The sequence below is a fragment of the Physella acuta genome, unplaced genomic scaffold (assembly GCF_028476545.2).
Source record: "Physella acuta isolate Inbredline_101_S28 unplaced genomic scaffold, ASM2847654v3 ptg001761l, whole genome shotgun sequence".
In the NCBI taxonomy this organism is placed as follows: Eukaryota; Metazoa; Mollusca; class Gastropoda; family Physidae; genus Physella; species Physella acuta.
This window is the reverse complement of record NW_026733271.1, coordinates 197,875-218,830: the sequence shown is the minus strand read 5'-3', so window position 1 is coordinate 218,830 and position 20,956 is coordinate 197,875. Positions and strand designations below refer to the sequence as shown.

Here is a 20,956-nt window from a genome sequence, read left to right as displayed (position 1 = left end):
ATATTGTTATTTATGAACTAGCTAAAACACCCGTCGCTTACCAGGTCTTAAAAAAATGTTGAAATTTCGTATAGTTTTACACGGCACAAATCACATCGGCATCATACAGTTGCCCAGCGGCTTAAGCGCTAACTAATTGTTTCCACGGTGACTATTTACATATATCACATCGAATCCTAGAAAAGCATAGAGAAAATGGCACAGCTATACTGTGGTTCTACATTTCATGCCATTTAGAAAATGTACACATCATTTTCAGGTAACAGCCGTTAAATAGACGATTCTACATTTTAGCGCATTTGACTATCTTGTGTACACACAATTTGATGACGTCAAAAATGTTTTTTATCGCCCAGTTCAAATTAGCAACTCTGTCCTTATTTAATGTTACATTAAGGCGGGTTTTTCTGTCAATGCTGCAAAATAAAATAGTTCTACTAAAATTCTTATTTTTTCACTTCCCCAAAATTTCCGATAACAATGAAATAATATAAGACTTCCTATCTTTAAAAAAATAATTGTTTCATATGTTCTTATAAAACCTTTAATGTTTTTTAAAAAAAGTGACAAAAAGGTAACTTTTTTTAGAAATAATAAAAGTTGTACGACTTTATATATTACAATAAAGAAAAACCCGAGTCTTAAAAAATTATGCTTGTTGTCCTTTGTCCAGTAGAATTTAACCTCTGTCGGGTTTATTTTCTTAAATGTTAAGTGAGTTTGCCGGAAATTTAAAAAAAAAAATTAAAGTAAAATTTCACATTTCTTACAATTGACATGTTCATGAAAGCAACATTTTACTGTCGTTTAGTAAAAAAAAGAAGAAAGAATAGCCTAAAAGTGCAAAAACAATATTTACCAAATCAGAAGAACTGCTCAGACCATCAACTTCAACCATGAGTTCCAATAAATGAGACAGACTTAGGTTGTACATGTACACCCCAAATAGTAAGCGCCCAAATATTGTAAAGCCTTGGTAAATAGTCTGAGCCACTTAAATTTATTGAGAAACAAAAAAGTGGGTGAAAATGATGATCTTGCAACACTTCAAACACGCTAATTTCCACAAGGTTATATATAATCTTTTCTGAAAGATCTCACAGATATTATTAAAGCTTCTCAAAATGTGTATTGTAAATAAGTGACTTGTTATATTTCTCTAACAGATTTCATAATATGGCAAACAGTTTTAAAACCACCAACATCTAAATCCCATATTTGTGTTCGATGATAATGTATGTCGATTATTTCCCTTTAATATCTGGCCGTGTAATGGAGTTATCTCCCTGCCATGACATTTAAACAACACTCCGCTGTGGTTTATTAACTCACCGCGCGCTTCGTTTGTTTACAAGTTAAATGGGTTTCCCCAAACACAAGGTTGTACACTCATTAGTGGTGCAGTAATTAAGTTTTCTAAATAGGGAATTCACAGCTCGGAGAGTTATTAAAATATTGACTTATGAGGTGGGCTTAGTAACATGAATGTTATGAGGTGGGCTTGGCGACATGGATATTATTATGTAGTTTTCTTCTTCTTCGTTCTTTATTTTTAATTGTATTTCCTCCAACACAGTAAAGTTTTACGTGTCGACTTGTTATGCGCAACATTGACTACAAGGTAACAATGGTTTGATTTTGGAGTTGTCTCTCCTAGAATAACTGTCCCCAGCTATCGAGCCTCATCTGCCCAGGGGTTTGAACTCGAGATTTCTCGGTTTAGCAACAATGAGTTTTTACCGACTCGACCACTCTGACATGAATACCGAATAATGACTTTATTAACTAACTCACTACTCAAAGCTAATTGCCTTTAAAAATGAAAAACAGCCTGTTGTAAAATAGTACAAATTCAACATTTATTTCAACTATGCTCTGACTTTATTTTTACCTGCTAAAAATGCAATTAAGAAGAGGAAAAATAGACTTTTAAAACAAGGTAGGCTACTTTGTCGACTAGATTTTTGTCAGGTAAAGCAGATCGATAAATCGATGACAAACATTTACACCGTTAGTTTTATCGGGTACATTTGTATAACTGTTAATCGACATTACTGTCGTGACAGTGACATTATCGACCGATCACGTGACGAAACTGACGCGACAGTTGTGCCACATGGATGGAATGTTCCTGGCGTGGCTCTAGGCAGGTCAGCATGCACGGGAGGGGAGGGTACATGACTGTAAAGCTTTCTGGAATCTGGTTCAGTGTTGGTGGTTTTATGACTTATGACTTCATAACTTGCGGTTTCAGTGTTGGTGGTTTTATGACTTATGGCTTCAAAACTTGCTGATTCAGTGTTGGTGGTTTTATGACTTATGGCTTTAAAACTTGCTGATTCAGTGTTGGTGGTTTTATGACTTATGGCTTTAAAACTTGCTGATTCAGTGTTGGTGGTTTTATGACTTATGGCTTTAAAACTTGCTGGTTCAGTGTTGGTGGTTTTATGACTTATGACTTCATAACTTGTGGGTTCAGTGTTGGTGGTTTTATGACTTATGACTTTAAAACTTGCTGATTCAGTGTTGGTGGTTTTATGACTTATGACTTCACAACTTGCGGGTTCAGTGGTCGTGGTTTTATGACTTATGACTTCATAACTTGTGGGTTCAGTGTTGGTGGTTTTATGACTTATGACTTTAAAACTTGCTGATTCAGTGTTGGTGGTTTTATGACTTATGACTTCACAACTTGCCGGTTCAGTGTAGGTGGTTTTATTACTTATGACTTAACAACATTCTAGAATCTCATTCAATGTGTTGACGTGTGTAGACAATTAGAAACGATAACAATACGAGTTATATTTGTAAGATAACTTCTTCTTCCTTGTTCTTAATTTTAGTGTTGGAAGGGATCCCCCTCCAACACAATTAAGGATACGTGTCCACTGGTTATGCGCCATTGAGGCCATGGACGCAGATTTCAGCCTGCTTTTCTTTCTGGATTTGCTTCCATAGCCTTTGTCTAACCAAGAACAAACTACAAGGCAGCAGTTGTTTGATTTTGTAAAAAAACAAACTAGCTTTGTTGTGTAAAAACATGATATCATAATACTTATCAATTGATCAGATCCTGCTTGGTGTAAAACACAGCTCACGATGCTACCAGTGCTAATTCTAACAGCTGTACTGACCGCTGTCTCAAGCCATACTTTGACCAGCAAACAACTGGCCTACGAAAGATTGAGGTCAGATCTGCTGAACAGGTCCGCCATCTTAAATCAAATACCGTCCGGCCTGGACAGTGCAGCAGACGACCCCTACACCCTAGAGGTCATGGTCCTGCTCCTGGACACGCCCTACATTGACGACATCAGGCAGGTGAGAACTTGAACATTTTTACTCCATATTTTCTACAACAACAACACCTTATACGCGCCAGATTTGTTACGTAAGTTTTGTTGTTGAACTATTTGGTGCGTGCGCAAAAAGATGAAATAAAAATTTTAAAAGTGGGAGTGATCTCCCCTAAACTTTCTCGTATATTGTTATATGACCGTAAGGGGGTTGGCACTTCCAGGACTGAAAAATATTGTTTTTTAATAATTTTTTTTAATACTGACATTTTTGAAAAAGAATAGAATCGCGTAGGAAAAAGAATCCCGCATCAAATGAATGTAAACAGTGCGAGTATGATAGAGCGGAAAATAGGAACTTTCTAACAAAAATATTGATTTTCTTCTTTTTTGAGAAATCGGAGATAGCGTGAAATACAACTTCCGGTCAATGGAAATCACTCACAGTGAACAAGATCTTATTCCTATTTATGGAATTTCGTCTAATTAACTGAAACAGTATTCAAATTATTTGATATTTCAGTATTTTCAGAAACCCGAAAAATAGAGTAACGTACAACTTCCGGATATCGGAAGTCACTCAAAAATTAAAAGTGATCGAAATATAAGATCTTTTACTTATGTTATGAAATTTCCTTAACGCAACCGTTCTCGGTGTTCGTGTCTCCACAAAAATAGCGTGAAGTACTACTTCCGACTATCGAAAATCGTTCAAAAGTTGATAGAAACCCTCGCATACAAGTTAATGCTTGTATGGGAATTTACCTAACTTTAATGTTACTTAAGTTATTAGCTTTAAAGAGACCGGAAATACGACTTCCGTTATCGGAAGTACGATTTCAGGTTACCGGAATTTGCGAACAAGTGTATAAAAGACTAAACATTTAATATAATATTTTATAATGCCTCCCCCCTCTCTCTCTATCCCTCTCTCTCTCTCTCTTTCTCTCTTTCTCTTCAGATGATGACCGCAGCTTTCTTCATCGAACTATCCTGGAACGAACCCTCCCTGACCTGGTCACCTCCAGACTACGAAAATCTTGACCAAGTCTACCTGGACACCGCCTCTGTCTGGCACCCCAACATCTACACCGTGTTCGGCGACCCGGACAGTCTGAACCTTCAGCTGAAGGACAAGCTGGTCATCCATTCCACCGGCAAGGTCAAGGCCACACATCAGCAGTACCTGACCTTCAGGTGCGCGATCGATTTCCTCAACTACCCCTTCGATACTCAGACCTGTTCTCTAGCCTTCTACCCAGACTCGACTGAGCCGAAGCCTCGGTTTAAGATCGTCGAGCTGGATAATAACTACAACTTATTTAAAACAACAGGGGAGTGGTCGTTTGTGGACAGGTACAGCGCCGTAGAGAACATCACCCACCCCACCCCGCTCAGCGAGTTCCCGCGGTACTACTTTAAGCTGAAGCGACGGTACTTCTACTACGTCATGACCATCATCTTCCCCCTGGTACTGACCTCCCTCATGATACCCCTGGTCTTTCTCATCCCGACCCAGACGAGGGAGAAAATTTCATACCTGGTGGCTATTTTTACGTCGACGGCCATATTTCTCAACTTCATCAGGTGAGATTTAATCCAGGTTATTTTTTTTACATCGACGGCCATCTTTCTCAACTTCATCAGGTGAGATTTAATCCAGGTTATTTTTTTTTTACATCGACGGCCATCTTTCTCAACTTCATCAGGTGAGATTTAATTAAGGTTATTTTTTTTTTTTTACATCGACGGCCATCTTTCTCAACTTCATCAGGTGAGATTTAATTAAGGTTAATTTTTTTACATCGACGGCCATCTTTCTCAACTTCATCAGGTGAGATTTAATTCAGGTTAATTTTTTTTACATCGACGGCCATCTTTCTCAACTTCATCAGGTGAGATTTAATTAAGGTTAATTTTTTTACATCGACGGCCATCTTTCTCAACTTCATCAGGTGAGATTTAATTCAGGTTAATTTTTTTTACATCGACGGCCATCTTTCTCAACTTCATCAGGTGAGATTTAATTAAGGTTATTTTTTTTTTTTTACATCGACGGCCATCTTTCTCAACTTCATCAGGTGAGATTTAATTAAGGTTAATTTTTTTACATCGACGGCCATCTTTCTCAACTTCATCAGGTGAGATTTAATTCAGGTTAATTTTTTTTACATCGACGGCCATCTTTCTCAACTTCATCAGGTGAGATTTAATCCAGGTTATTTTTTTTTTACATCGACGGCCATCTTTCTCAACTTCATCAGGTGAGATTTAATTAAGGTTATTTTTTTTTACATCGACGGCCATCTTTCTCAACTTCATCAGGTGAGATTTAATTAAGGTTATTTTTTTTTTACATCGACGGCCATCTTTCTTAACTTCATCAGGTGAGATTTAATTAAGGTTAATTTTTTTTACATCGACTGCCATCTTTCTCAACTTCATCATTAGGATAATTTTAATTAAGGCTAACTTTTCGTAACTCGCAAGCATTGTTAGTAGGCCTATACAGCTAAAACTAAATGATGGGCTATGGCTAACACCAATGTGTTAATGATCGTTAGACGTGGCATAGCTAGGTGTGATGGCGACCACTTTTGGTACAATGTACGGTTAATTTTGAGCTGTATTACTGAAATACACACAGTCTAGATTCTGAAAATAGTCGGCTATAGTCTTGCATAACTGCTAAAATTTACTTTGCTGAAAAAGCTGTCGAAACAAAATATACATGTATTTTTTGTTTTATTTTTTAAAATGCACAAAAACATTTCAATAATAAGCTTTTAAGTAATAATGCACGAAAAAGGAGAAAACAAACGATTTTCTTTAAATATTTAAAATACACTACTATTTAAATAACTGTAACGAAAAAAATGGGTCATTATATTACCTATCCGATATCTTTACTAATACTTAGAAAGAAATACACGCTTTTTTAATAAAAACACATATTCCAATTGAAATCATGATCGTAAATACGAATGTGGTAAATTATGTATGCTGTTAATTAGTCTAAATTTAGTAAAAAGTGTTCGTCCAAAAATGACGTCACAATGTTAGATAACGAGTTTTTATCCGTTATTTCGCGTTTTAGAAAACTGTTTTAATAAACTTAATAGGAATTGACTAAAATATTCTATGTTGACAAAGTTCAGACGATTTAATGAGTTCACTCATTTTAGTGGGGGGGGGGGGGTATGGCTTTTTGCGACGATATGTGAAGGGGGAGATAAAAATCGTCAAAAAATGCGTGATGTCATTTATGGATGACCCCAAAGTAATTATAAATCGTTTTTACTTTCAACTTCCGTCTACAGTAATGTTATGCCACGTGGTCTAACCAGCCAGCCCTACCTGGCAACTCTGTTGATTGAGGTCATAATGGAGGGGTTTCTGGCCACATTGGCTGCTCTGGGCGTAGTCAAGATGTACGAAAAGGAGGAGCACGTAATTAACCTTTCTAATTATTAAACAGTTAATTATTTGTCCCCAACTTAAGACTTACAAAACTATAAACGTGATGTATTTGGTTAATTTGTCCCCAACTTAAGATTTACAAAACTATAAACGTGATGTATTTGGTTTATTTGTCCCCAACTTCAGACTTACAAAACTATAAACTAGATGTATTTGGTTTATTTGTCCCCACCTTCAGACTTACAAAACTATAAACTAGATGTATTTGGTTTATTAGTCCCCAACTTCAGAATTACAAAACTATAAACTAGATATATTTGGTTTATTTGTCCCCAACTTCAGACTTACAAAACTATAGACTCGATGTATTTGGTTTATTTGTCCCCATCTTCAGAATTACAAAACTCTAAACTAGATGTATTTGGTTTATTTGTCCCCAACTTCAGACTTACAAAACTATAACTAAATATATTTGGTTTATTTGTTCCCAACTTCAGAATTACAAAACTATAAACTAGATGTATTTGGTTTATTGTCCCCAACTTCAGACTTACAAAACTATAAACTAGATGTATTTGGTTTATTTGTCCCCAACTTCAGAATTACAAAACTATAAACTAGATGTACTTGGTTTATTTATCCCCAACTTCAGAATTACAAAACTATAAACTAGATGTATTTGGTTTATTTGTCCCCAACTTCAGACTTACAAAACTATAAACTAGATGTATTTGGTTTATTTGTCCCCAACTTCAGACTTACAAAACTATAAACGTGATGTATTTGGTTTATTTGTCCCCAACTTCAGACTTACAAAACTATAAACTCGATGTATTTGGTTTATTTGTCCCCAACTTCAGACTTACAAAACTATAAAGATGAGGGCGTCCTCCCGAGTTGAAGCTGAGCACTCTAGTAAACAAGCTGAGGGTCAAGGTCAAGGCAAGCGTCACTGTCTGACCTCTCGTCTGCTGGACACGTGCTTCCTGTACGTGTTTTTTGTTCTGCAGGTCGGATTTCTGGTCTGTCTGTTTTGTCTGACTGGGTGGGTTCGGCTTTAGGACGGTGGCGTCGCATGGTCGGATGACACCCGGTGCGGCACTTCATGTTGTCACCCCCACTCCACAACCAAATAAATTGTATATATATATATATATATATATATAAATATATATATATATATATATATATATATATATATATATATATATATATATATATATATATATATATATATATATATATATATATATATATATATATATATATATATATAAAGCGGCTAGGTAGTGCGTCAGTCCGTCATCACTATAGATTTTGGAACCATAAAAGTAAACACACCACATATCGTGCTTTTTACCTGCATCGCAGTGTCTTATTATAAGTAATAAAGTTTGTTTATATAACGACTTAAATTTATTTCATTTTTGCCACTGTTTTTACTCTTTCGCATAACATAAGAAAATATTAAATACACGCAAATAGCTAAAACAAATTAAACGGATCAATGTCAAATATTATTTTTGTTTAGATTCCTAGAAAATAAAGATACATTTAATAAAATAATAACAGTAGGATAGAAAAATTTGATTAATTAAACTGTTTTGTAATTTTGCCAAGGGAAGTACTTTAAAAATAAATTCAACTCACGCTAAAAAATGTGAATGCAAAATCACCAAGACGGAATATTTGTTGGAATAATATAATTAGCAAAATATGAATGCAAACTTTGCAGACGTGTTAGTGGACATTATTGTTGGAATATTATAATTAGCGTGGATTGATAAAAGGCTATCTTTTATTTATTTTATTCACTGAACGTACTGTTTATTACTCATTATAATTTTTAATCAACTAATCCCCACTATTATATAAAGTCATCGCGTTCATTAGGTGTGCAATGGTTTTAGTCATGAAACTTTATTGTAAATTTTAAAAAGTACTGATAAAAAATGCATGAAGTGCAATATGGTCGGTAAAACACGTAGGCCTATATTTCAAATACTGCCTTTGATTTTTTTTATGCACTGAACGTGCTGTTTACTAATTATAATTCTATCTTTCGGTTTGCGGACAAGCTAGGGGTTTTAATTATATTTATAGTCATTCACCGAGTGCACAGAAAAACATTTGCAAATCTCGACGTTTTACACCTCCCACAAATACATTCCTTTACAAGGCATTTCAAGAAGATATGAAAAATTAACAAGCAGTTGTGTATATATATTTTATTCCATTCTAAATTAGCATAATTAACATAATTTGTGTCAATCAGCAAGCGATGAAATTAAGTTGGAGTTCTCTCTCTTGACTTGGTATATTAATGAGATTGTCTCCCTTTCTGGGTGATTAATTAATTATTTCTGTCACGTGATGTGATGACCGGAACTTTAGCCTCGACACATCATCTTGGTGCACGTGACCTGTCCATTATCCCTGCACGTGCATGTGTTGCAGTCGTTGGATGGTACTCGCTGTCCGATGTTGTACGTCTGTAGGGCAGAAAGTTTGTGAGTTTTTACTTTCTCGTATACAGAGTATAGAGGAAGTATTGTAATCGTGCACAAAAATCACATCAAATTTTGACAGTTTTCACCGTTTTACACCTCAGTTCTTCGTCATATACGGAGTATAGAGGACTTATTTTAATCGGGCAAAAATAATAAATGCAGATATATCAAAATTTAGGTGTGTTCTATGCGTAATCGAGTCGGAAATGCTGGGCTTTGCACTTCTGTCCGTATGTCTGTGTGTGTGTGTGTGTGTGAGTATGTGTTACTGTGAACACGATAACTTGAGTACCGTTAAAGCTAGGTTGATGAAATTTCAAATATAAGTATTTTATCAAATTTGTAGTTCTGTATCAACTTTTCAACGATTTCCGGTAACCGGTATTCTACTTTTGGTTTTTCATAGCATATAACTTGAGTATTGTTTCAGATAGATAAATGAAATTTCACATGTAAGTAAACGATCTAATTCTCTACATTCTTTCAAATTTTGAGTAATTTCTGTTGAACGGAAGTAGTAATTTACGCTACTTCCGATTTCTCAAAAAAAAAGAATGTGAATTTATAAAGTACTAATAATATTCCGCACTATTATACACAGATTGTTTGGCATTCACTTGGAGCGCAATCCTTTTTTCTACGAGATTCTATTTTATTTTGAAATGTTTAAGTAATAAAAAATGGATTAAAAATCATGCCTATATCCCGAGGTGCCATCCTCCGTAGTGTTATATAAGAATATTCGAGAAAGTTTAGGGGAGATCACATCAATGTAGGCAGAAAGTTCGTGAGTTGATAGTTTTGTTATATCGATATAGAGGAGATAATTTGTGTGTTTGTTTTTCTGTCTTGTTAGGTCAATGTGATTGATAAAAATTTAGTTGACTACATCTAGTGGTAGTTTGGGTAAAGGTGCATGTTTACTACAAGTCGTATATGTCTGTTCAACGTGATCTACTGCCATCGATTACATTTTTCATTTATTTTATTCATTTATTGAGACATGTTAGTTGTTTCATTGAAATGTCTACTAGATCTATATAAACTTTTAAAAATATTTTTTTTCTGTTCTCTATTAAAATGTGTGTTTTGTCTAAGCAAAATTTTAAAAAATTATTATATCTTATTGAAATGTGTGGGAGGGTTACAACCTTTAGATGTTGTAAATAGTGGGAGCTTCGGGCAGGTGATAATGTAAAAAAAAGTTCCCTTTTCAAACCTGACGGTCTATGGGGCAGGTGAAGTAGAGTCCACCTGTTTCTGTGACCTCGGCATATGAAGAGATAGTGTGGTCAGCACTATGCCCAGCCGCCTTTACTTTCCCTAACGTGAGTACCGACCCCCCACCCGACTCCCCCCCCCATACCATCCTGCCCCACCCCACCCAGCCCCTCCACTCACCTTCCCGTCCTTCTGACATTTCCTCACTGGGCAAATCATTTTGGTGCACTGCATGTTCCCACCTGTTGCACAGGTGCAGGTGTTGCACGCGTCCACAGGTACCCTCTGACCCACGGGGTACCACTGGAGAGGAAAAATGTTCTTACTACACACGTGACAAACAACACACGTGTCACACCACACACGTGACACACCACACACGTGTCACACTACACACGTGACACACCACACACGTGTCACACTACACACGTGGCACAGTACACATGTGACACACCACGCACGTGACACACTACCACGTGACACACTACACACGTGACACACCACATACGTGACACACTACACACGTGACACACAACACACGTGACACACTCCACACGTGACACACTACACACGTGACACTTTACACACGTGACATACACGCCAACACTGTTTACAAAAACTTCACTTCTTCTTTCATTAAATAAAATGTCCCTCAACTCTCCAGAGATCCTTACTCTCTACAGAGGCCCATGACGATCCCTATACATCTAGCTGTTTTAATTAAAGAATGCAATGATGCAACTCACCGTGCCGTTGTGCAGACAGCTCGGGGGACAGGCCATCTTTGTACAGGCGATGCTGCCCCCACTCCCACAGGTGCAGGTGTTGCAGGAGTCGACAGGTACCCTGTCACCTGACCTGTACCACTGGGGAGAAATTTACCTGAGATAGTTAGATTCCCAATCTATCTGTGATAGATACCCAATCTACCTGTGCTAGATACCCAATCTACCTGTGATAGATTCCCAATCTACCTGTGAAAGATTCCCAATCTACCTGTGATAGATTCCCAATCTACCTGTGACAGATTCCCAATCTACCTGTGAAAGATTCCCAATCTACCTGTGATAGATTCCCAATCTACCTGTGATAGATACCCAATCTACCTGTGATAGATACCCAATCTACCTGTGATAGATTCCCAATTTACCTGTGATAGATACCCAATCTACCTGTGATAGATACCCAATCTACCTGTGATAGTTAGATACCCAATCTACCTGTGATAGTTAGATACCCAATCTTACTGTGCCAGATACCCAATATACCTGTGATAGTTTGGCACCTAATCTACCTGTGATATTTGGCCACCTAATCTACCTGTGATATTTAACCACCCAATCTACCTGTGATAGTTTGGCACCTAATCTACCCAGCACACCCTTAACCTTTAACCATGACTCACCTTTCCATTGTGTTCACATACGAGGCTGGGGTCACATCCCATCAGGGTGCAGATCGTGACGTTGTTACCTTGACATGTGCAGGTGTTGCAACTGTCCACGGGTACACGATCACCACGACGGTAAATCTGGTTCAGGCAGAAATCAATTTTTTAATTTCACGTGCCGACAGAAGACAACCACAGGAAATACTTTTAGGGACACTGGTGCTCACGTTTGAGAAAGCCGGTATCTATGTTGAGCTAATTATATAGCTCACAACTACATTCCATGATCTTTAGGGCAATATATTGAACAAGTTCTTTTTAAAATTGAAAACTATTCCCGACCCCTCTATGCAGAGTTTCTTCCAGGCATCTCTTGGGGGGGGGGAGCAAGCCCCTCCGAAAAAATTCTACCCCCCCCCCCCCCCCCGAAAGAAATAAAATTTATATAATTTATATAGAAAATATATACTTTCATCAGTGTCCGCCCCCCCCCCCCCCGAAAATTTCAAGTGCCCCCCCCCGGAGAAAAAAGTCTGGAAGAAACACTGCCTATGTAGACTATACTGATGAGAATGACAACTCCCTTTGTAAAACAAGTTTTTGTTTTTTAACAAACCTAGTCCTTTCTTTGTCAAACGTTTTTTTAAACAAAACGCCTCCCCTTGTAAAACACTTTTTTTTAAAAACGCCCCCCCCCCTTTCCACTCCACCCTCTTTCTAAAACATGTTTTTGATAATAAAACACTTACCTCCTCGTGTAAAACAGTTTTTAAACAATTTCCTCCCCGCGTAAACCTTTTTTAAAAATAATTTACCTCCCCTTTTAAAACACTTTTTTAAAAAGCCGCTTACCTCCCCTAGTAAAACAAAAAACCACTTACCTCCCCTAGTAAAACAAAAAATACTTACCTCCCCTAGTAAATCAAAAAACACTCACCTCCCCTAGTAAAACAAAAAAAAAACACTTACCTCCCCTAGTAAAACAAAAAACACTTACCTCCCCTAGTAAAACAAAAAAAGCCACTTACTTCACCTAGTAAAACAAAAAAAACCACTTACCTACCCAAGTAAAACAAAAAAGAAACCACTTACCTCCCCTAGTAAAACAAAAAAGAAACCACTTACCTCCCCTAGTAAAACAAAAAAGAAACCACTTACCTCCCCTAGTAAAACAAAAAAGAAACCACTTACCTCCCCTAGTAAAACAAAAAACCACTTACCTCTCCTAGAACAACAGTATAAAAAAACCACTAGGCCACTCACCTTTCCTTTATGTTCACACGTTGGGTTGTCCACGCAAGCTTTCTTCGTGCACGCGATGTCCCCACCTGGCTGACACGTGCAGGTGTTGCACCTGTCTTTAGGCACCTGGTCCCCAGCTCTGTACCACTGTCAACAGTTTCATGCTTGCTCAGGTTATACTTGGTCATGTCCTACTTGCTCAAGTTATACTTGGTCATGTCCTACTTGCTCAAGTTATACTTGGTCATGTCCTACTTGTTCAGGTCCTACTTGCTCAAGTTATACTTGGTCATGTCCTACTTGCTCAAGTCATACTTGGTCATGTCCTACTTGCTCAAGTTATAGATCTACTTGGTCATGTCCTACTTGCTCAAGTTATACTTGGTCATGTCCTACTTGCTCAAGTTATACTTGGTCATGTCCTACTTGCTCAAGTTATACTTGGGCATGTCCTACTTGCTCAAGTTATACTTGGTCATGTCCTACTTGCTCAAGTTATACTTGGTCATGTCCTACTTGCTCAAGTTATACTTGGGCATGTCCTACTTGCTCAAGTTATACTTGGTCACGTCGTACTTGCTCAAGTTATACTTGGGCATGTCCTACTTGCTCAAGTTATACTTGGTCATGTCCTACTTGCTCAAGTTATACTTGGTCATGTCCTACTTGCTCAAGTTATACTTGGTCATGTCCTACTTGCTCAAGTTATACTTGGGCATGTCCTACTTGCTCAAGTTATACTTGGTCACGTCGTACTTGCTCAAGTTATACTTGGTCATGTCCTACTTGCTCAAGTTATACTTGGGCATGTCCTACTTCCTCAAGTTATACTTGGTCGTGTCCTACTTGCTCAAGTTATAGATCTACTTGGTCATGTCCTACTTGCTCAAGTTATACTTGGGCATGTCCTACTTGCTCAAGTTATACTTGGTCACGTCGTACTTGCTCAAGTTATACTTGGTCATGTCCTACTTGCTCAAGTTATACTTGGGCATGTCCTACTTCCTCAAGTTATACTTGGTCATGTCCTACTTGCTCAAGTTATAGATCTACTTGGTCATGTCCTACTTGCTCAAGTTATACTTGGTCATGTCCTACTTGATCAAGTTATACTTGGGCATGTCCTACTTGCTCAAGTTATACTTGGTCACGTCGTACTTGCTCAAGTTATACTTGGTCATGTCCTACTTGCTCAAGTTATACTTGGTCATGTCCTACTTGCTCAAGTTATACTTGGTCATGTCCTACTTGTTCAAGTCCTACTTGCTCAAGTTATACTTGGTCATGTCCTACTTGCTCAAGTTATACTTGGTCATGTCCTACTTGCTCAAGTTATACTTGGTCATGTCCTACTTGCTCAAGTTATACTTGGTCATGTCCTACTTGCTCAAGTTATACTTGGTCATGTCCTACTTGCTCAAGTTATACTTGGTCATGTCCTACTTGCTCAAGTTATACTTGGTCATGTCCTACTTGTTCAGGTCCTACTTGCTCAAGTTATACTTGGTCATGTCCTACTTGCTCAAGTCATACTTGGTCATGTCCTACTTGCTCAAGTTATAGATCTACTTGGTCACGTCCTACTTGCTCAAGTTATACTTGGTCACGTCCTACTTGCTCAAGTTATACTTGGGCATGTCCTACTTGCTCAAGTTATACTTGGTCATGTCCTACTTGTTCAAGTCCTACTTGCTCAAGTTATACTTGGTCATGTCCTACTTGCTCAAGTTATACTTGGTCACGTCTTACTTGCTCAAGTTATACTTGGTCATGTCCTACTTGCTCAAGTAATACTTGGTCATGTCCTACTTGCTCAAGTAATACTTGGTCATGTCCTACATGCTCAAGTTATACTTGGTCATGTCCTACTTGCTCAAGTTATACTTGGTCATGTCCTACTTCCTCAAGTTATACTTGGTCGTGTCCTACTTGCTCAAGTTATAGATCTACTTGGTCATGTCCTACTTGCTCAAGTTATAATTAGTCGAGTCACAAATGTTCAGGTCATGTTTAGTCACTTCATATCTGGCACGTTATATTTAGTCACGTCACGTCATATTTGGTCACGTCTTAGTTTGTCACTTTTTATATAAGGTCGTCATACTTGAACAATTTATACTTAATCAAGTTAGTCAGGGCCAACTTAGTTAAGTCATACTTGTTCCTGTCTTATTTAGTCAGTTTATGCTTGTTTATACATCAATGTCTATGTGATCAGGTAATCCTTCAATGACCAGTGACTTATTTATCTTTGTATCTTACAGATATCTTACTGTATATCGTGCATTGATCTATTGTCATCTAGAGGTCTTGCATTAATCACATGTCATTGATGTATCTTGAGATTATTGTCATTTATATAGCTTGCAATTATCAAATGTTATTTAAGTACCTTGCAATCAACAAATGTCAAATGCGTCTATAAAGCTAGCTATGACCTAATAACATTTATGTAATGACATAATGACATCTATGTAATGATCTAATGACATCTATGTAATGACCTAATGACATCTATTTAATGCCCTGATGACATCTATGTAATGACCTATGGACATCTATGTAATGACACAATAATATCTATGTAATGACCTAATGGCATCTATGTTATGACCTAATGACATATATGTAACGGTCTAATGACATATATGTAATGACCAAATGACATCTATGTAATGACCTGATGTCATCTATGTAATGACCTAAAACATCTACGTAATGATATAATGACATCTATGTAATGGCATAATGACATCTATGTAATGACATAGTGACATCTATGTAATGACATAATGACATCTATGTAATGGCATAATGACATCTATGTAATGACATAGTGACATCTATGTAATGACATAATGGCATCTATGTGATGACATAATGACATCTACGAGATTACCTAATGACATCTACGTGATGACCTAATCACATCTATGTGATGACCTGATGACATCTATGTGATGACCTAATGACATCTATGTAAGGACCTAATGACATCTATGTAATGACTTAGTGACATTTATGTAGTGACCTAATGACATCTATGTAATGACCTAATGACACCTATTTAATGACCTAATAAGATCTAGGTGATGACCTAATGACATCTATGTGATGACCTAATGATATTTATGTGATGACCTAATGATATTTATGTGATGACCTAATGATATTTATGTGATGACCTAATGATATTTATGTGATGACCTAGTGACATCTATGTAATGACCTAATGACATATGTTGACGAGCACTGACCTTCCCGGCGTGCTCACACACCAGACTGGGGTCACACGCCATGAGCGTGCATTGCGTCATGTTGTTGCCCCTGCACGTGCAGATATTGCAGCTGTCCACGGGGACCCTCTGACCTGCCTGGTACACCTACATCAGACAGACGACACAAACATCAGCTGAAGTCCTAACTCACACTTTGGGTTCGATTAGGTAACTACTAGTTATCAACAGTCAACCTCTCACACACACACACATTTATTGCCGTCTAAATAAACTCACCTTTCCCTTATGCTTCACCCCTCCCACACCCACACCCACTCACACACATACATGTATTGCTACCTACACAACCAGTGGGGGTCACAAACCCCCATAGACCCTTCTGTATATATATATATATATATATATATATATATATATATATATATATATATATATATATATATATATATATATATATATATATACATATATATATACATATATATATACATATATATATACATATATATATACATATATATATATATATATGTATATTTAAATATATATATATATATATATATATATATATATATATATATATATATATATATATATATATATATATGAGACGATCCTTGCTACGCCACTGTACACAACTCCACCTTTCCCTTATGTCCCCCCCCCCACACACACAATTACCACATACACACACAAACCCATCTTTCCCTACTCCCCCCACACACACAATTACCACCAACACAAACCCACCTTTCCCTTATGCTCGCACGTGTTGTTGACGCAAGCTTTTTCTGTGCACACAATATTTCCGGTTGTCGTGCATGTACAAATGTTACACCGGTCAACCGGCACCCGGTCCCCGGCCTTGTACCACTAAACAAATTAAAGCGGAATTAATTAGTTGTCATTTTACAATCTTCATACTAGCTAGGGACAAACTTTCAAACGACGTTAAGTTTTAGTTTAACATTAATTAACCAATAACTAATTATTTTAAACGTAAAAGGTTGTTGTTTTTTTCTTAATCCTAACGAAGTTAATAGGATAAAGAGTCCTGTTTTGGGTTCGTTTTTTTTTTCTTAGCTTTAAGAGAAACGAAATATATAAACATACCACAAAAAAAAGTATAAAGCATATAAATAGAAAACAGAAAAATAAGTTGAGTCAACATATCACAAACAACGAAAATTAAAAAGAGCGAACATACCACGAAATTATGCTCACAGATTAGGGAGGGGTCGCATCCCATTTTCGTGCAGGCGGTCATGTTGTTACCTGCACAGGTGCACCTGTTGCAGCTGTCTACAGGTACACGATCACCTACCTGGTACCTCTGGTGAGTAGTATGGTATGGTGAGGGATGGTAGGGTGAGTAGGATGGTAAGGCTAGTAGGATGGTCAGGTGAGTAGGATGGTAAGGTGAGATGGTAAGGTGAGATGGTAAGGTGAGATGGTAAGGTGAGTAGGATGGTAAGGTGAGTAGGATTGTAAGGTGAGCAGGATGGTAAGGTGAGATGGTAAGGTGAGTAGGATGGTAAGGTGAGTAGGATGGTAAGGTGAGTAGGAGGGTAAGGTGAGATGGTACGGTAAGATGGTAAGGTGAGTAGGATGGTAAGGTGAGTAGGATGGTAAGGTGAGTAGGATGGTAAGGTGAGATGGTAAGGTAAGATGGTAAGGTGAGTAGGATGGTAATGTGAGTAGGATGGTAAGGTGAGTAGGATGGTAAGGTGAGATGGTAAGGTAAGATGGTAAGGTGAGTAGGATGGTAAGGTGAGCAGGATGGTAAGGTGAGTAGGATGGTAAGGTGAGATGGTAAGGTAAGATGGTAAGGTGAGTAGGATGGTAAGGTGAGCAGGATGGTAAGGTGAGATGGTAAGGTGAGTAGGATGGTAGTGTGAGATGGTACGGTGAGATGGTAGTGTGAGATGGTAGGGTGAGATGGTAAGTTGATTAGGATGGGAAGGTGAGGTGGTAAGGTGAAATGGTAAGGTTAGTAGGATGTTAAGGTGTGTAGGATGGTAAGGAGAGTAGGTGGGTAAGGTGATCAAAAGATGTTTTGGGTTAGGTAAACATATACAGAGGCGTCGCGGGGGGGGGGAGCACCAGTTGACAAAGTTTAGGGAGGTAGGCGGTGACGTCAATGCGAGAATTATAAATGGTAAAGAAAGAAATATTTTTTTGCCAGTTCAATTAATGATTAAAGTTCAATAGTCATTTAAGTACAAATTAACCATTCTTAAAGGGGGGGGGGGTGACACCAAGACGTAAACTTGCTAACTATAGAGAAAACAATGCTACATCCAGCTGTAGTAATAACCGATTATAGACGAACATCGTTACAATTAAGGTTAGATTTATCTCCGGATGGAAACAAGTTCTGTTGAATATTTTAATCAACTGATATGTAAACGACTGGGGTGGGGTGACGCCACATCTAATAATTTACAATGATAACGACTAGTTTTTTTTTTCACCATGAATTAATGTTTGGATTAATATAATTGTGCACAAATTGACTCTATTAGCCAAAATGTAAGGAGGGGGGGGGGGGTGACACCAATCTCAACTTTCATAAACAAATAATGTACTGATCAGAACGAAATACACCATCCACCATCGTGAGATTGGGGTGACACGCTAACCACATTATTAACCTTAATCACTGTAGAGCCTATCACGCGTTCGTTTCATCGTAAAGAAAAAAGTTCATAAATAAATCCTAAATATTTTTTACTTCTAATTTTTATTTTAAATAATAGGGTGGGGGTGGGAGGATATAGCCCTTGCTAACAGGGCCCTTACCGCCTACGCCACTGTGTTAATGCCGATGCAATGCTTACATTACATCGGGTGTCACTGACCGAATGGTGGTAACCAATACCCCCCCCCCCACACACACACACAATCTAAATTTATTCTAAAAATGAAACTCCATTCTGACCTTGCCCTTGTGTTCACATCCGGTTATATCAGCGCTGGTGCAGACGATAAAACACGCCAGGGTCATGGCGACCTTCAGTAACTTGACTGTCTTCTCCATCTTCAACTGTCTCAAGTAAAAAAAAATATCAGCCTTGATAATATTAGGTCTTAGTATAACAATATATTAGGAAAATATATCAGCCTTTGTCGTGGTCAGCCTTAGTATAGTATATAACATAGTAAGAAAATATCAACCTTAATCTTGGTCATCTTTAGCATACGGAAATATGACCAACTAATTAGTTCAGAATACAACATACCGCCCACCCGACCATATCCACCGCCCTTTACGGATATTTGAAATGACGTCGCTCCCCCCCCCCCCCCCCCCCCTCACCCCACCTCTCCTACGTCCCGGATATTTTAATCCGTCTATAACCGCCCACGTGAAATCTACCACCGAGTATCGTACATGAATGTTATGACGTTTTTTTAACTGTGAAGCTACGGCCGTCATTATTCACCTTTTCCCCTCAAGCGAAATGTAAAGAAATCTATTTACGTCTATACCCGCACTGAGGTCGTTAGGTTACTCTCTTCACATTGGAGGAAATGAAATTGAAAACAAATCCGTTTCATTTTCTCTCGGCTTCATTTTTAGTCAAAATTATTTTCTATTCAAGTAAACAGTAAACATAGTATTTTGAACCTCAAGAATAAAGTGTATATTTGATCTAGTTTGTACTCAGTAAAATGTAGAAAGAAATCAATTATTGGATCGCGATGTTGAATTTGTATACTGCAGTGTTTACAAACTAAACATTTAACCACAACATATAATAAGCCGGTTTAGCAAATACATTTTCTTTTTTAAAAAAATAGTTTCAAAAGCACTTCGTAAAGTTGACCAATAATAATTATCGTTTGTTTTTTTTTTGCTCTAACGTTAGTTAAACTAGTACCCAGCATAATAATGATTTCAAAATATAGGTAACTTAGCTTACAAGTAGTACAAGTGTTTAAATAATTTAAAATACAAAGGAAAAGTAACCTGTTCCACAGGCAACAGTGCTATAAATTAAATAAATAACAACGTTAAAATTCTACTTCATTCGTGTTTAAAATTTAACTTCTTTAATTTTTTATTTAACATTTTAAAATTTAACTTTTACCGTTTTTAAATCCACTAAGTAAAAGTAGCTTGTGCAACTGGCGGTAACGGTACATTAAAAAATACAATTTAAAAAAATACCCACCATAAATGTTATTTTCTTTTCAAACTCCCCGCAAAACAACAAATCTTTCGAGTCAACCAACCTTGAATGTGGCGCTTGTTGCAGAAATGCGATCCACAACTTGGCAACTTGTTTATATCCACAACCGTGTCACCCTCCCCCCCCCCCCCCCCTCTACCACCACCACGCCCCTAGGCTAAGCCTTGTGAACAAGATCTAGTCCGGATGTCACAACAAGTAAATTTATGGGCCGCTGATTTCACGAGCTGCAAGCGTTCCTATTGGTTAATTAAACATTTAATTTAATTAGTTTGAAGCGGATGCAAAAGATTTGGCCCAATGAAGATTTTTTTTTTCATTCTCCATGAGACAAACAGGATTTGTTTGTGTAATTAACTGCAGTCTATCTAGATGGAGGTTAATTACACTGTGATGTAGATCTACGTAATAAATGAATTGCTATAAAAGAAGGGGAGGTACT

The 20,956-nt window shown here is 37.4% G+C and overlaps 2 protein-coding genes across 5 annotated transcripts; one reads left to right on the top strand and one right to left on the bottom strand.

Moving 5' to 3' along the window:
* The first annotated feature begins 3,099 nt into the window (after nucleotides 1-3,099).
* On the top strand, nucleotides 3,100-7,777 carry LOC131930358 (acetylcholine receptor subunit beta-like). The gene is made up of 4 exons (XM_059286814.1): nucleotides 3,100-3,321; nucleotides 4,258-4,883; nucleotides 6,617-6,746; nucleotides 7,577-7,777. Exons 1-4 carry the CDS (start codon nucleotides 3,100-3,102, stop codon nucleotides 7,775-7,777), a joined length of 1,179 nt encoding a protein of 392 aa, XP_059142797.1.
* A 1,152-nt stretch (nucleotides 7,778-8,929) lies between these two features.
* LOC131930363 (kielin/chordin-like protein) lies at nucleotides 8,930-20,625 on the bottom strand. 4 transcript variants are annotated; one of them, XM_059286820.1, is made up of 10 exons: nucleotides 20,558-20,625; nucleotides 19,260-19,364; nucleotides 17,526-17,651; nucleotides 17,069-17,191; nucleotides 16,337-16,462; nucleotides 13,101-13,226; nucleotides 11,853-11,978; nucleotides 11,194-11,313; nucleotides 10,628-10,750; nucleotides 8,930-9,208 (listed from the first exon to the last, which is right to left on the bottom strand). In XM_059286820.1, exons 2-10 carry the CDS (start codon nucleotides 19,356-19,358, stop codon nucleotides 9,107-9,109), a joined length of 1,071 nt encoding a protein of 356 aa, XP_059142803.1. In that variant the 5' UTR covers nucleotides 19,359-19,364; nucleotides 20,558-20,625; the 3' UTR covers nucleotides 8,930-9,106. The 4 variants fall into 4 exon arrangements, with proteins under 4 accessions (XP_059142803.1, XP_059142802.1, XP_059142804.1 ...); XM_059286819.1 differs by having other exon boundaries at nucleotides 19,260-19,368; nucleotides 20,497-20,595; XM_059286821.1 differs by lacking the exon at nucleotides 20,558-20,625 and adding an exon at nucleotides 20,413-20,476.
* Between the last annotated feature and the right edge of the window lie 331 nt (nucleotides 20,626-20,956).

Bases quoted from the DNA above. Each gene is read 5' to 3' on its own strand.
- LOC131930358 (XM_059286814.1), top strand. From the start codon at position 3,100: ATGCTACCAGTGCTAATTCTAACAGCTGTACTGACCGCTGTCTCAAGC. The intron at 3,322-4,257 runs GTGAGAACTTGA...CTTTCTCTTCAG, and splicing joins ACATTGACGACATCAGGCAG to ATGATGACCGCAGCTTTCTT. The intron at 4,884-6,616 runs GTGAGATTTAAT...TTCCGTCTACAG, and splicing joins ATATTTCTCAACTTCATCAG to TAATGTTATGCCACGTGGTC.
- LOC131930363 (XM_059286818.1), bottom strand. From the start codon at position 19,519: ATGCTAAAGATGACCAAGATTAAG. The intron at 11,979-13,100 runs GTGAGTGGCCTA...TGCCTGAACCAG, and splicing joins CGTGTGAACATAAAGGAAAG to ATTTACCGTCGTGGTGATCG. The intron at 9,209-10,627 runs GTGAGTGGAGGG...TCTGCCCTACAG, and splicing joins AATGTCAGAAGGACGGGAAG to ACGTACAACATCGGACAGCG.